This window comes from Marmota flaviventris, chromosome 1, assembly GCF_047511675.1.
Source record: "Marmota flaviventris isolate mMarFla1 chromosome 1, mMarFla1.hap1, whole genome shotgun sequence".
Lineage (NCBI taxonomy): Eukaryota > Metazoa > Chordata > Mammalia > Rodentia > Sciuridae > Marmota > Marmota flaviventris.
The window spans coordinates 5,439,376-5,456,372 of NC_092498.1; the positions used below are offsets into that span (position 1 = coordinate 5,439,376).

The 16,997-nt window shown below is 37.0% G+C and overlaps 1 protein-coding gene across 12 annotated transcripts in view; it reads left to right on the forward strand.

Moving 5' to 3' along the window:
* The window catches only part of Kmt2c (lysine methyltransferase 2C), a 266,426-nt gene that overhangs the window by 187,365 nt on the left and 62,064 nt on the right, over positions 1 to 16,997 (forward strand). For all 12 annotated transcript variants that reach the window (XM_071610717.1, XM_071610726.1, XM_071610727.1 and 9 more), the window contains 6 exons: positions 4,351 to 4,532; positions 4,782 to 4,946; positions 5,945 to 6,054; positions 6,545 to 6,610; positions 7,558 to 7,770; positions 15,264 to 15,392. In XM_071610717.1, the coding sequence (XP_071466818.1) occupies positions 4,351 to 4,532; positions 4,782 to 4,946; positions 5,945 to 6,054; positions 6,545 to 6,610; positions 7,558 to 7,770; positions 15,264 to 15,392 (865 nt within the window). The remainder of the gene's footprint in view (positions 1 to 4,350; positions 4,533 to 4,781; positions 4,947 to 5,944; positions 6,055 to 6,544; positions 6,611 to 7,557; positions 7,771 to 15,263; positions 15,393 to 16,997) is intronic.

Consider the following 16,997-nt stretch of genomic DNA (forward strand, 5'->3'; position numbering starts at 1 on the left):
CCTTTCAAAATAGAAATTCAAGTTCCATGGGCTTGATGCTTTACAGCTTTTCTTGCTTAAGATTGATAGCAGTTTTAGAAGAAGTTCAGATATAAGACTCATATTTAGAGCTTCTGTGAATTTCTTTTAACCCTTTCAACAATTAATTCTGTTTTTATTGGTGAAGTAAAGCTTATATAAGTTAGTATGTATAATGTACTGACAGCCAGTACATTGCAAACACTGGTTACTGGCAGAGGTAGGATTTAAGTCTGTTTTCCTAAGTATGTGTGGCTCCTTTTGTACCCTTGACACCATTCTGAGTAGTACAGAATGCTAAAAACCTCTGTGATCATGAAATCTATGAATATCTGGAACTATAGTAGAGATGTGAATTTTTTCAGCTTAGTTTTTGTTATGGAAGGCAGTTATTTGTGTATACACTTATAATCTTTCTTGGGTTGGTCTAGAAGGCCTCCATTGTGAGGTGGATAGTCTCAAAAACTTTTTAGTTTAGAACCCTTAACAGTCTTCAGAGTTACTTGAATAAGTTTGTTTATGAGGATTCTGACTGTTGAATACGTGCCATCTTAGGAATTGAAACTGGGAATATTTTATAACATTTTATTACTTGTTTTAAAAATACATTTATAAAACTATAAATATATAAAAACTATAAAAATATAACTTGCATGACATTAATGATGTTGTGACTCATCATGTAGCCTCGGAAAATACCGCTGTAGAATTGTGCATGCATTAATGTTCAAGTGACAAATTACATCTTATAGTGTTGTGAAAACTGTTTTGCCCTCTAGGCAGCCCTTGGTATTTGCCATTCTAGAAGCGGTTTAGTCTTACTTAAAACATGGCCTTTTCTGGGTGTTGCCTGAATCCCACCACTCCTCCCCAGGGCCTTCACACTCTTGACTGATTGGGTATCATGTGTCTCCAGTCCTGTGTGAGCCTCCCAGTGGTGGTTCTTCCACTGTCTGTGGTCCTTGCTCTGCCTTGTACACGTGCAGCTCAGTGGTCATTCAGGGCCTTCAGGAGAGTTCTGTGTAGATTTCCGGAGCTCTCATTCTATTGCTTCTTCCTTTTTAGTATTCTGTCCTGCGAATTCTAACTGCCTCAGCCTTTCTGAACTTACCATGTCTTCTGAACTCAGTGAGACTTTTGTACCAGGGCTGTCCCTTCCTGGGTAGTGTTGTGGAAGAAGTTTATAGACACATTAACATAGGACTGACCTTACATGTTTCCTTCTTCTCAGACACCACAGTCTTGTACTCCGTGGTGTCTCGTATCTGAAAGCTGTGGTTTCATGCATTTTGGCCATTTACCTGGTTTCTTATTATGGGAGAGAGGACAGGTCCCAGTTCATCATAGCTGAAGCAGATACTCATTGCAGATTCTGAAACATACCTGTCACAACTTCAGACATGGTGCCATAAGTAGAACCCGAAGAGCTTTAAAAAATGAAGATTATACCAGTTCAATAGAACAAAGATGAATCAATGGCAGACATCTGTCATCTAGGGTCAGAGGCAGTTCGGCACAGCCATGCTTGTGTGTCAAGTATGGTGGCGCGCGCACACACACACACATACAAAGAATGGTAGCACAGTCATACTACTATGTCAGTTGTATTGGGAAGCCAGAAGGTCTTGATCGGCCATAGCAGTTTCAGTGGACATGGCTGGAAACCAGAGTGCTACACCAGGAAGAGTAAATACAGGACCGGGAGTGGCTCAGGTGGAGCACTTCCCTAGATGCAGTGGATACTGGGTTTCATCCCCACCCCACTTGTCCCCAAAGAGAGAGAGAACATAAACTGAGTAATTAGAGAATTTGGCTATAAAGGACCATGAAGTAGGCTTCTGTGAAATGAAGACTCGTTTCAAAAATTGTACAATTTTAGATCTGCCTCCCACTTTATCTGTTCTAAGCAGGGGTTGGTGTATCATGGCTTGCAGGCTACATCCGGCCCACTGCCCACTTTGGCACATAAACTTCCTTTATAACCTAGTGGTGCTCTTTGGTTTACATATGTCTACAGTGGTTTTTGCTCAGCCATGGCGAACTCTGTAGTTGCAAAAGACACATGGCTCAGAAAACCTTGAGTGTTTACTGTCTGCCCATTTACAGAAAACCCTGGGTGACTGCTGCCCTGCTTTTTCCAGTCTCTTTCTTCAATTTGGGTAAATGATAAATTATAACTTGGTAATCTAAGGCTAATTAAAAAAAATAACAGAATAATCAAAGTAATACACATACATGTTTAAAAATAAAAAATCAAGAGCCTTGATGGCTCTGTGGTGCACACCTGTAATCCCACAGATTTGGTAGGCTGAGGCACGAGGATCACAAGTTCAAGGCCAGCTTTAGCAATTCAGCAAGACCCAGTCTCAAAAAATAAAAAGGAGGACAAAGGTTGTATGTTTTCTCGCATATGTAGAAGCTAGTGGAAAAAGGAAAAATGGGGAATATTTCTTGAAAATTGAAAGGAGATCAGTAGAGCACAAGAAAGAGACCTAGAGGAGAGGAGACGAGAAAGGGGAAATACTGGGGAATGATGTGGGTCAAATCATATTGTTTTATTGTGTGCATGTACGACTGTGTGACATTAGATCCCATCGTTATGTACAACTGTAATGAAACAATAAAAATATGGAAACAATAAAAAAGGAGATTGGGGAGGTAGCTTAGTGATAAAGTACGCCTGGGTTCAATCCCCAGCACCAAAAAACAAATAAAAGCCTCATGCTGAACATCCAGCCCCTGTCTCACTCTCACCCCACACTTGAGGCAACCACTTCTATTCCTTTGGGGACTCTGTTCCTGTAAATAATAAGCCAGTGCTACCACCTTATCAGTGTTAGAGATTGTTGACTTCCTGATCTGAATAAATGAGTTCTGATTTAACTCAGCCTACACTCCCTGGCTCCCCCTAGCATTCTCCCAATATAGCTGTTACTACGTATATTAATAAAGCTGGTTATGACTCAGTAAATGTTTGCTGCAGAACTAAGTAATATGTTGTGACTTTGTTTTTCATGGAATTTTTGATAGCAAGAAGAAGAATATTGTTAGTGACTATTCTTATTTTGTCATTGTTTTTACCTGCTATAGACGCACCATCACATCAGATTATTTGGTCATTTCCTTTTTTCCTGGAATAGTGCTCCCTCTTCCAGAACCTATTGCTCCGCTCTTCTCTGTGCCAGAAGCTCCTGGGTGTGGCTGTGTTGTCATCCTTAACCTGGGCTCGTGTTCTGTGGGTTTCTTGCTTTTTAAATCCTGCGTCTTCCTTTTCTTGGTATGTGTCCTCAATTCATTCCATGTATCTCCAAGGAACTTTCTTAAGAGTATGGTGGAGCTGAAAGTTTGAGTTCCCCTGTGTCTAAGTGGCATTCTACTTTCTTACTAAGTTGCTTGTTTAGGTAGGTGAAGAATTGTGTTCTGAAACATTTTCCCCTTTCAGAATTTGGAAACTCCTATTCTCCTTTAGTATCTGTGGTGTTGGAAAGCTTGATGCCATCCTGGTAGTTGTTCCTTTGAATTTAACTCTCTTTTTTTTTCCTTTCTGGGAGCTTTCAGATGTTCTTATTCTACACAATCTGAAATTTTTACATTTTTTGCTTGCTATTATATTGTGGTGCAGGACTTGAGTCTTTTGAGAGCTTTCAGAGCTGGTACCAAATTGATAATAATGCATGATATGGCTTCTTCAAGGAGTTTACCAGGAATTTAGAGATTTTCAAAATTTCTGCTAACTCAGACCCTGGAGATAGGAGAATAAAGATAGGGGTGAAGGTGAACTTCAAAAATCCTAGCTTCATGGCCTAAAACTCCTTGAAGACCATACAGTATCACTGAGAACTCGTGTTTTACCTTTACTTATTTATTTTGATTTTTCTCTTAGCATTTTTATTGATTTTAATAGACAAGTCCCCATGCCATGTGTATACAAGCTGAAGAGGCCTGGGATGAATGAAAATAACACAGATGGAGAGTTAGTGACTATAGTTTCAAATCCTGAGTCAATAGTAAAGGGGCAGCTTACATGATTTCTTTAAAATCAAGTCACCATGTCTGTTGAAATAGTGAAATTAAATCTACAGCACTAGGTAGTTGTATGGACTTAGAAAGTCATCAGACTGTGTGCTGCTTTCAATTATCCTGCTAGACCGGTGGGCTCCTAGAAGTATTTGAGTGTGCCCTGCCCAGTACTGGGCCCCCAACATTAGCTGACTGTTTGCCTCTCTTCTGCTTCTAGGTACGTAGGTTCCAGTTAACTTATAATAGTGTTGATTATGCAAAATGAATCTGAGTTAATATAGAAATCATGGTATGGTGGTGTCTTTTTTACAGATCACTAAAGTGGTTCTCAGCAAAGGCTGGAGGTGTCTGGAATGTACTGTGTGTGAGGCCTGTGGGAAGGCGACTGACCCAGGAAGACTCCTGCTGTGTGATGACTGTGACATAAGTTACCATACCTACTGCCTGGATCCACCTTTGCAAACAGTTCCTAAAGGAGGCTGGAAGTGCAAATGGTATTCTAGCATTTGTGTTCCCTTGTCAGTCTTTCAGGTGCAGAACTTTCTTGCATCATTTCAGTTTGAAAAATTAGCCATGTTATGTTTATTATTATGTAGCACACATTTGCTATCCTAGATATTATCAGAAAAATTTTCACATGTGTTTTAAATGATTTCCCCTTATTTTGTCCATGTGTAGCTTCCTGAGTGAAGTGACTAAATATGTAAATAAAATGGAAACTTTGGGGGGGATTTGGATTTCAGGTGTGTCTGGTGCAGACACTGTGGAGCTACATCTGCGGGTCTGAGATGTGAATGGCAGAACAATTACACACAGTGTGCCCCCTGTGCCAGCTTGTCTTCCTGCCCAGTCTGCTATCGAAACTACAGAGAAGAAGACCTTATTCTGCAGTGCAGACAATGTGATAGGTACTGTGCTGTTCTTCAGTGTAATCAAAGGAACTGAGAAAATAACTTTTCCTTGGATCACTTATTTAAGGGACAAAACTTTCTGCTTTCCAAATCAGCTAGGAACTTACAGAAGTGATTTTCTGGTTTAAATTCTTGATTCTGAAGATTTTTAACGGGAACCTTTTTGAAGGTTTATGAATCCTGTAGAATTAAATACAGAATTATGTGCATTTTCTTATGGAGGGTTTCTGATTCTCTTACTAAATTCTATAAATGGTCTCACAGTTCTGTTTTTTAAAACTATTTTTACTTAATGCTCTAGGTAATAAATAGCTAGATATTAGATAAATATTCTTTCTCTTCATAAGTAGTATCTGTGTGTAACTTCCAAGAATATTTTCTTTGGTATAGTATTGTGCCCTGTTTGCAGTTAAGCATTGTACACATAATATCAGTAACAGTATTATTGCGTTAGAACTCTGCCTACAAACTGTGTCCAAGTCCAGACAATTCCTTGCCTTATTTCCCAATTATGGTTGCACATGACTTTATGTATAGAGTTATATAGATGTATATAGTTATATTTATGTGTATAGTTATATATATATAGTTATATAGAGTTATAGCTACTTCAAGTCAGATGTATCCTATAGAGTACACATGTACCATACCATTGAATTCTTTTAAATCCCTTTGTACTTACCCTGACTAGCTTCATTGCTGTCTTTAATAATTCAGTATATGAAAGAAAAAACAAAATTCAGAATATGATCAGAAAATGTTATCATACCCTTGTTAGATAATGCACACCTGTTTCCTCCCTAGTACACGATCTCTTGTCTTTTCTGCACTATGAAATTTCTTATGGGTCAATAGTTATATGGGATAGATAGTAGGAGCATGTGAGGCTTAGAGCTTTTAAATTTGAAGACTATCAATCAACTCCTTGTAGTTTTTAAAAGGAAATGGCTCTTAATGTTCAATTCCTTTTAAATGAATTAATATGTTTTTTTTAGATGGATGCACGCAGTTTGTCAAAACTTAAATACTGAGGAGGAAGTGGAAAATGTAGCAGACATTGGTTTTGATTGTAGCATGTGCAGACCCTATATGCCTGCGTCAAATGGTAAGAGAACAATTTAAGAGTCCATGCTGTCCTGCAGCTCACTTACACATTGCTGTCCATGATGAATTGTGAACCTATTATTTGGACAAGTATTTTATGGAAAATGTTATTTTGTGTATTAAATTAATTCTTATTATTCCAACTAATTTACTGAAACAGTGTGCAGAAAGGGAGAAAACGAAGCATACATACACCTACCTGTAGGATACAGCTCTGCCTACGGGGAGCATGCTCTCTTGGCACAGCTAACAGCATGGAGCAGTCCAGTGTACTGCTCCTTTCTCTGCCCCTTTCCCAGACACACACTGTCCCTTTCACCATTCCTCCTTGCTGTGTTCAGCTCCTGTTATTTTAAAGTGCTGTTAGCACTCTGTAGTATCCAAGCATTTATTTCAGTAAAATGAGTATAGAAGCTGAATTTTTAATCACACATCTTTAAATACACTTTTTTCTGGAAAAAAAAAATTACCTGAATTCTTTTTCATTTCAGTGCCTTCCTCAGACTGCTGCGAATCTTCACTGGTAGCACAAATTGTCACAAAAGTAAAAGAGCTAGGTAAAATTTGAGATGCTTTATTTGTTCTTTAGAAAAAGCTCATACATGCTTTATTTTTATATAGTTAACTGGCTTTCCGCATACTTTATCAAACCTGCCTTAATCATACTAGTGTTCATTGTAAATTTCCTGATGGTGTTAATTTCTGTAATTGACATATAAAATGTTCATCTTATCTAGTTTTACTGGGGTAGTATTCCAATAAATTTCACCAAATTGGCAATGAAAATAACAATACTTAGAGTAGCTATTAATGCCTTGCTTGCTTTGGCTTTATCAATATATTATGGTGCTTAGTTATCATTGAGCCGAAAAGAAGGCCTAGTTAGCAAACAGACTCCATTTGAGTTAATTCAGTGTTGTATTGTTCTTGTTTTTCCACAGTAGCCTAGAATAGTGATTCATATATTATTATTAAACAGTTATTCTTGTGTTTTATATACTGTGGTGCAAAGATATTTGGGTGGTATAGGAATTATTCTAATGAACAGTGGTTTTGTACATTTAAAAGTGGAACCTGCAGGATTTATACACATTGACTCCCTTTCCCTGAAAGTGAGCATATCAATGGTTTGGTTTCCCAATGGGCTTCTAGAGTGTTCTTGATGCCTGATGTGCATTGCCTCCTTTCTTTGGTCTTTTCTAAGAAGAGGCTGATGGTCCAGCAGCTGACATACTGCTTGCAGCCTCAGGGCATTTCTTCTAAGTCCTATGTGACACGTTCACACAGAGATGCCAGATTGAAAACAAACTTAGAGGCAGCCCTTCTGCCTGTCAGCCAGGAAGATTTGGCCAGTTGTTCCCAGTTTTAATTATTTATGCATTTCATAGTTACTTGCTGTATGAAACTATTGTTGCATTCCTTTCATGCATATTTTGGAATAATTTATCAGTCAAATCTAAAATTGAAAGTTTAAATTTGTATTCTTGGGATTCTGTGATTTCAGATCCACCTAAGACCTACACCCAGGATGGTGTGTGTTTGACTGAATCAGGGATGACTCAGTTACAGAGCCTCACAGTTACAGTTCCAAGAAGAAAACGGTCAAAACCAAAATTGAAATTGAAGATTATAAATCAGAATAGTGTGGCTGTTCTTCAGACCCCTCCAGACATCCAGTCAGAGCATTCAAGGGATGGTGAAATGGATGATAGTCGAGGTAATACTGAGTTACTTTTCTTGGAATGCATGTACAGAATTAGTGCATAAAATTTCTTGGGAAACACATGTGATTTATGAGGGTAAATCACACTGCCTTTTCTAAATGCCTCTTGCTTTCTTGTATCTATCTAGAACACACTTACTTATAGAAATTTCTAGGAACACTGAATCTGTGCCAGTTGCAAAGTCAGAGAACTTGACCTCAAATCCACTAGGTACCAGCATAAGCTGCTTCAGATCCTCTAAACCTGGATGCTGTCCTTAGGTTAAGATAGAATTTGATCTGTACATTCTATAAATGGAAAAATTGTTACGAATATTACTTCAGTTATACATTTGTATTCACAGGTACTCATAAATCATTGATTCATAAAGCATAGATATCTTAAGATTTTCCATAGCTGAATTCTTTTAAGATAACCAAAAATTTTTACTAGTAATATTAAATTCAGTATGAGTCATGTTTTGGCTTATCTCCAGAGAAGGTCACTATGAGATTTTTTTATTTTTAGGGTTGTTTTAGTCAGGTTTTTTTTTTTTTTTTTTTTCCTGCTGTGTCCAAAGACATGTCAAGCACAATTTTAGAGGAGGAAAAGTTTATTTGGGGGCTCATGGTTTCAGCAGTCTCAGTCTATGCACGGTCTGCTCCATTTCTTGGGGCTTGAGGTAAGGCAGAATATCATGGTGGAAGAGTATGGTGGAGGTCCATGGCTTACATGTTGATCAGAAAGCAAAAAGAGAATCACTTGCCAGATACAAAATAGATATCCCCAAAGGCATGTCCCCAATGCCCACCTCCTCCAGCCATACCCTACCTGCCTTCGGTTACCACTCGGTTAATTCCTCTGAGGGCATTAATTCACCCATTGAGTTAATCCAAAGCTCTCATAACCCCAATCATTTTACCTCAATGTTTTTGCATTGTCTCATCCATGAATTTTTGTGGGAGACAACCTCATATCTAAACTGTAATAAAGGTAATTGTTTCTTTTCAGCTGATTTAAAAATAATTAGTTTTGTTTCATTATTGAATGTATAGTACAAGCTAGATGTTGAAAGTTATGTCATTGAACAAAGTAGATAAAAATCCTCTGCTTATGGAGCTTACATTTTAGTGTTATTTAAAAGGACTACTGAAATAAAAACCCCTCATAACATTAAATCAGTTATTTGTAATGCATTTGGTAAATATTAAGGGAAAAGTAAGCGGTTAAACAAATTGAAGTGTAGACAATGGTGTCATGGGGTCAGATGAACTGAAAGTGATACTTAAGCACAGACTCTAAGGGGGTGAGTGTGTAAACCTCTTGATAACCTGAGGGCTGAGCATCCCAGACAATAACAAAGGCAGGCCAAAGGCCCTGGGAGAAAGTGTGCCGAGCATTTTTGAGGAATGCTGTGAAGACCACCATCTGCAGAGTGAACTAAGCGAACAGTCGGATGCAATAAGAGCAGAGGTGTTGGTGAGGACGGTGCCTCTGGAGATCATGCAGGACAGATGGGTGAAGGAGTCTACATTCATCAGAGTGGAATGGGGGTGGGGTAGTTATTGAGTTTCTGAAGTACAAGGGCATGATCTCACTTGAAGAAAATCTGTCTGCTGTGATGTGAATAGACAGTTAGGTTTTAGAGATGCAGTAGCTAGATCACACAGGAGGCTGCACCCATTGTCCAGGTGAAGAGCAATCATCACCTGCAAAGGAATTATCTTTTATTCCTAATTATTTACCATCTGATCCTCACATTTCTGAAGTAGTAGTGTTTTTGGAGTCTCTTGCAAGGGGAGGTTTTTATTGCTTATGTGAAAGTGATTTTCAAATACTGTGGAACAGAATATAATTATAAAGTATATCGAAACTTTTGGGTTCTGTAGTAGTAGTAGTAGTAGTAGTAGTAGTCGTCGTCCATGTGTCTAGGAGGACACTGAGAAATTTCAGTTTCCAAAGACATTAAAATCTGCCTGAAAAAGGGTTACATCCATAGTCACTTAAGTTTGGGAAGTGCTGCATTTTATGTAATATGAAAGGTTTCTTGATAGCACATATTATTTTCCAACTTATGAGATTATAGAACCTTTTAAAAATAAAAGAACAAAAACCCTTAGAAAGTTTTCTATGTGGCTGCCATTGTGTAGAGAAATGCGTGGTATATTTCATTTTTATATTCTCTTAATGACCCTTGTCAGGGTAACAGAAAATCAGTTGAAAAATGACCCTTGCCTTTTTTCTATTCATGTGGTGAGATAGTCATCTTTAATTTTATTTACTGAATATGTCTTTAGTTTCACTGAATTTGAAAGAACATGATTGTTGCTTAATATGTTGGATGTGGAAGATGTTAATAAAGACAATGTTACAGTTGAAAGGATTGATTAAGTAATATTTTCCTTATGCTCATTTGTATCTCAGGATCTCAAAACCTTTGTGAAAGGAGAGGTGTCTTCCTTAGGGATGAGATTAATCATTGTTGTTAACTAAATAAAAATCCTTTTTTAAAATTTAGCATGCCCACACTTTGCTATCCTGAGAAAACATGTATGTATATGTGCACACACATGCTTAAAATGAGTTTTGTGGTTTTTAGGTATGCTTAAACTGGAAAAAACAAATCAAAGAGTATATGCTGGTTTTTTATTAAATCAAATATTTGTTGCATTTTAGACAGTTGAGCTAACATGTTGACTATTTTTTTTCCAATTAATTTTATGTATTTTTAGTACTGGGCATGCTTGAATTCAGGCATTCTTTGCACTTTCTCTTTGTTTATTCAACTTCTTTTTTTTTAAAGATTCTACATACAAGTGAGATCAAAGAGTATTTTTCTATGCCTAGCTCATTTCACTTAGCATTATGTCCTCTGGGTTCATCTGTGTTGCAAATGGCATTATCTTCTTTTTAAAGTCTGAACAGTGATCCATTGTATCTATTCAAATGTACATATGTGTATTTATATATACATATGTATGTGTTGATGTGCATTTTACAATATGTTCATCTGTCTTTGGACACAGAGGTTCTTTCCATATCTTGGCTATTTTGAATAATACTGCCATGAACTGAGGAATGCAGATATTTCTGTGAGGTGCTGATTTCATTTTGGTGTGGGGGGTATATATCCAAAGGAGGGGTTGCTGAGTCTTGTAGTAGTTGTATTTTTCTTTATTTTTGAGAAACCTCTTTACTATTGTTTTCCACTACAGTTTCCCACCAGCAGCGTATAAGGGTTCCCTTTTTTCCATATCTTCATATTCAAGTTATTTTTCATCATTTGGTTAAAAGCTCTTCTAACAGATATGAAATGACATGTCGCTTTGATTTTAATTTGCATTTTCCTGTTGTTTGATGATGTGGAGCACCATTTATATACTTTTGCCTCATTCTAGTCTTTGGAAAAATCTATTCAGGTCCTTTGCCCATTTTTAAATTTTTTATTAGAGTAAGCTCTAATACGTAGTAGTTGGGTTCATCCTGATATACTCATACATGCATAGAAATCAATTTCAATTCATGATTCCCCCCTTCCTTTTCCTATTTTTAATTGTATTTGTTGCTTTGTTTTTATTTTTTGCTCTTGGGTTGTGTGATTTTTTCCCCCCACATATTAGCCCTTTATCTGATAAGATTTATGGTTTGCACATATTTTCCCCAAACCCATGTACTGCCTTCCATTATGCTAATTATTCCTTTTGCCATGCTGGAACTTTTCGTGTAACAAAGTTCTACTAGTTTATTTTTGCTTTTGATCCCTCTGATTTCAGTGGGTATCCAGAAAGTCATCGCCAAGGAACTTTCCCCATTTACTTCTAGGATTTTTATGGTTCCAGGTTGTACATTTAGAACTTTAATCATTTTTAGTTGATTTTTGGGTGTGGTATGTAAATAAGCATCACATTTTATTCTTTGCTTATGAATATGAAGTTGTACCAGGACAGTTTTTTATTGAAGAGATTATCTTTTTCCCCTATTTTGTCTTTTGGTAAGTTTGTTAAAAAGGAATTGATTATATTTTTGGGTTTATTTCTGGGTTTTCTATTTCTGTTCCTGTAGTTTCTCTGGCTTTATGTTAATACTATACCATTTGATTACCAGAACTTTGAAATATAATTCGAAAGTGGGTAGTGTGATGCTTCCACTTGTTTTGTCTCCTGGAATTCTTGTGATTCCATCCAAATCATTTTTTCCATTTCTGTGAATACTGCCATTGAAATTTTGATAGACATTATGGGAATCTGCATATTTCCTTGGGTGGTACACAGATTTTAACAGTATTCTTCCATTCCACAAACATGGGATTTCTGTTTATTTATATCTTCTATTTCTTACACCATTATCTCCTAATTTTTGTGTACAGATCTTCAACTTTTTAAAAAAAAATTTTAAGTTATTGATAGACCTTTATTTATCTATTATTTATTTATTTTATATGGTGCTGAGAATCAAACCCAGTGCCTCACACATGTCAGGCAAGTGCGCTACTGCTGAGCCCCAGCCCAGATCTTCAATGGAATTTTTTTTTTTTTTTTTTTTTTTTTTTTGGTGGTGGGTGGTGCTGAGGTTTTAACCCATGGCTTTGTGCATGTAAGGCAAGCATTCTGCCTACTGAGCTATATCTGCAGCCCTGGAATTGTTTTCTTTATTTCTTTTTTGGATAAAGCATTATTGGTATAAAGAGATGAAACTTATTTTCATATGTTGGTTTCATATTCTGTTATTTAACCAAAATCACTTATTCTAATAATTTTCCTGGGAGTCTTTAGGGTTTTCCTCATATGGGATCATGCCATCTGTAAATAGATATAATTTTATTACTTTTCTGACTGTATGCATTTTGATTTTCTTGTCATATTGCTTTTATTAGTCCTTCCTAGTAGTATGTTTTATAGAAGTAGGTGAGAGAGGGCATCCTTGCTGTGTATCAGATATTTGAGAAAAGCTTTCAGTTTTTTTTCCCACTGGAGGCTTGTTTTTGAATAGGTAATATCTGTACATGATATTAAAGAATGCCCCCCCCCAAAAATACACAGGTTCGAAAGAGTAAATGATGAAAACTTCCCAACCATCCTGTCTAAAGAGAACCACTGTTTTCTTATAATATTCCAGAGATTTGTTTTCTCTGGAATATTATTTATTCATGTACAAACCTGTATTTATGGGAGAGTTTCTCATATATGGGCAATACGGTACTTTCCTGCATTGTCGTCTGTGGAGCCAGAAGGCCCAAGTGAAGGTGCTGGTTAGTAGAATTATCAACTTCTATGATGGTGGTCATGCTAAACGGTACTGCAAATCCCACTATGTGCTATTTATCTCGAATGTGTGCTTCCTGTGTCACTGGGGGAGAGGGTCTCGCTTGTAAAGTGCTATCTTAATTTCACTGCTCCTGTGTACTCTCTTTGGAGTGAATGCATCCAGTGTTGTTTTAGACCACCAAGCATCAGACATGATTGATTTTTGGCATTCTCTCCTTACTCTGGTCCTGGGGACTGTCTTTGTTCCTATGCTGCATCACGTGTTTTCTGTGGCTTCGGATATTCCTTTCTCTTGTTCCTTGCCCTCATTTTGGTAGAGTATATCTTCCATTGTTTATCAAGAGAGAGTGAATGTAAGGAATGCATATTTGAGGAATTATACACCTCTGAAAATGTATTTATTTTACCTTCTTTCCTGCTTGATCTTTTCTAGGTTAGAAACACATTTTCTTTTAGCATTTGGAAGTCTTTGTTCTGTTGTCTTTATATAAGGAGAACTCGATTCTCTGTGACCTGTGACCTGTTTTCTCTGGAAGCTGTTGGAATTTCAGGAAATTCTTGGTCTCAATGTTCTGTGATTTCACACACACATACACACACTCTCTCTCTCTCTCTCTCTCTCTCTCTCTCTCTCTCCACTTTCCTCTACTTGGGTATTTTTGTGTGCTCTCTCAGGCACTGATGGTATCTTTCAGTCTGCTGCCTTGTGCTTGTCAGTGTTGGAAACGCTTGATGTGTCATATGATTTCTCCCTGCATCATCCTCTCCTCTCATTCCCGGAGTTGGTATTTAGACATGAAACCTACTCATCTGGTTTCTCTGTTTTTCATTCTTGCCCCTCTACTGGATCTTTGTTTTGGTTTTGGTTATCATGTATGAATTTCCACAAGCTAGCTTTCTTCCTTTTGTTGTGATTGGTATGGAACTCAGGGTCCCCAGCATATTCTAGGCAAAGTGCTAATAAACAGTATCAAATTGTCCTCAAATAACAAACTTGTTATGTGTAATATTTAGTGAGGAAAAGAAATAAAAGTTCTTTGATAAACTTTTTTCTTGTAGCACAATGTAAAGCATGTACAGAATTGAAAAAGTTTGATTATCATATTGTGAAAATTGCATTTCTGAAACGTGAATTTTTATGTATATTACTTGATTTTAGTTACTTTGGCCAGTGAAATATTTATTAACACATGTTATGTACCATGCTAAAGATACAGCTGGTATAGAAAAGTCTTAGTACCTATTTTCATGGAGAATGTTGTCTTTCAGGGCCACAGACTTTAGAAAATCAGTGAAAATGAAGTATAACATCAGTGCATAGCATCATGGATCCGTGGGACATAGCCTTCTCTAGATATCAGGAATTCTTTAATACAATGATGGTTAGAATAAATCTTGAAAGAGGAATCAAAGAAAGCAGTGGTTTAGAGAAGTGGAAAGAAGCTTCATAAATTTGAGGACTGAACATGGTTTACCATAGTAGGAATATGATGAAACTGGCGAGTTTACAGGAAACTGTTACAATGAACTTCAAAATTTTCACTTTATTTTGAGGGTGTTGGGAAGACGTGAAAGGATTTGAAACAGAAAATTGATACATATTTATATAAAGACCATTTATGCTGCAATTTAAAGAATTGATTGGATAGTTGTAAGCATTGGGCCGGGAATAAGAGAGGAGGGTATTATAGTAAATTATCTGCTAGATTGAACAAAGATGGTGGTAGGGAGAAATAAACTGCTTTTGAGAGAGACTGAGAAGTCTTGATTGTGGGAGAAAAGAGATTAGGGATTGTCAAGACTTCTTCCAGGTTCTTTTCTTCCTTGGGTTGCTTTTGTCTTTTAATGGTGATGGGTGACACAGGAATGGTTTTCAGTGATCAAGCAGCACCCAACTGTAGCTGTGGTTGGAGCTCTGAGGAGAGCTCTGGGTTAGAGAGAGCCTTGGGGTCTGGGACCTGGAGACATAATTAAAAGCTAGTGAGTGGTTTATAAAGTGCAGATTGGTTAATAATTGTCTTTTGAGCTTGCTCTCTGGGTCTAGTTTTATTTGCCAAGAGCATTGTGCAAACATTTCTACCACCAGTTGGGGCCTCTTGGACCTCTTTCTCTACTTTTCCTGTCTTCTGGGGTACTTGTCTAGAATGGCTTGGTGGCCCCTTTGCTTTGTATTTCCCTTTAGCTAGGGATTGTGTGTTTGATAAATTTTTCCAGTTTCATCCATAGATTTACTTCTTTTCCAGAAGGAGAACTTATGGATTGTGATGGAAAATCAGAATCTAGTCCTGAGCGAGAAGCTGTGGATGACGAAGCAAAGGGAGTAGAAGGAACAGATGGTGTCAAAAAGAGAAAAAGGAAGCCATACAGACCAGGTGAAGTTCTAATTTAATCAAAACTGGCCTCTTTAAGAGGATATTGAGAACCTCAGTTATAACTGAATATCAGGATGAGGCATAGCATCTTAACCACTGTCTAAAACTTATGTTTATAGATAGAGAATTGACTTCTTGAATGTGCTTTGTAGATGACAAATTCTTTAGGCTGGGTGTCTATGTAACAATAAATTATTATTATTGCCTTACTCTAAATTTAATTCTTTTAAAAAATGCTTTACTGGTTTGCTTTTTACTTACAGTTACTGTCTCGGACCAGTTATGTGTTTCTGCTGATGAGTACATTTGTCTTACTTTTCAGCATTCACTTTCTAATATTTTTACTTTTTAAAAACTTATGTCAGCATTTATGCAGGAGTGCCAGTAAGCACAGTATGAGTGTGAACAAGAAAGGTTCTTATTCTTCCTAGTATTTATAGTCCCCTTAATATATAACAGACTGAGAACGTCCTTATTTTCTGTCTTTCTTAGGGGCAGAGGGGAAAACCGCCTTGCTTGTCAGATTTTATTTACCTTACTGAAAAAAAAAATTATGGGAACACCACAATACAGAAATTGTAGGCCATATTTTAACATCATTTATTAATGTCTGTTTATCAGTAAATGAGGTATTAAATTGAATCAGTACAATCTTTATTCTTCTGATGGCTTATATTTTATTAAAATATAATGGACCACATCCATTATAAGGACTGGGGATCAGTTTCCTTCAGGTCATCGTCATGTGTGCTCCGTTTTGTTCTAATCATCAGGCCTACAAGTGCTCTTAGTCAAGTCAGACGTTGCAGATTCTCTCTGGAACTTGGATGTTTCATTTTGTTTTCTTTTTGTGGTTCACGGGAAGTTGTCCCTTTAATTGAGGGGCCATGAGGTCACACAGTATATCTCCTGATGACTTTATCATTTGGCCAAAGCTGATAATGTTGACTGGGACAGCACTTCATTCTGACTTAGTGCTTCACATATATTAGTTTGCATGCACTTAGGACATGTATATGAGGACATGCTGTACATTATCCATATTTTACCAGTGAGGGAACTGGGGCACTGAAAAATTAAATAAACTGCCTGAATTTAGTTATTGAATAAAATTAAGTAGCCTGACTCCAGATTCTAAACTTTTAACAACAGCATTCTGTGTATCGTGTTCGAAGGTCCTCTTAGTAAGGAAGAGCTAGACATGGTCCCCTGAAGCATTCTTCACTAGTGAGTGTGTCATCTAGTCTCGTTATGATTATTATGTTTATCATGATTAGTCTCAGTGTACAGATACTGTGGGGTGTGAGCTGATCACACATGAGCACAATCCATGATTCAGGACCTGCTTGGCCTTGTCTGGAGGAGGACCTGCATACAATATAAGTCTTTCTCTACTCTAGCAGAGTTGGATTCTTGTTTGATTAGTGATAGCAATGGCTTTGACTTTTAGTTTTTACTTATTTCCATCCTTTTCTATTTTATATAAAAATGAGTTTGTTGATTTAGATTAGACCAGACTAAATTTTGGAAAATGCCTTAGTGTTAAACACAGACATTTCATACTACTTATTGTAGAACTATAGGGAGAAGTTGATTATTTATTTG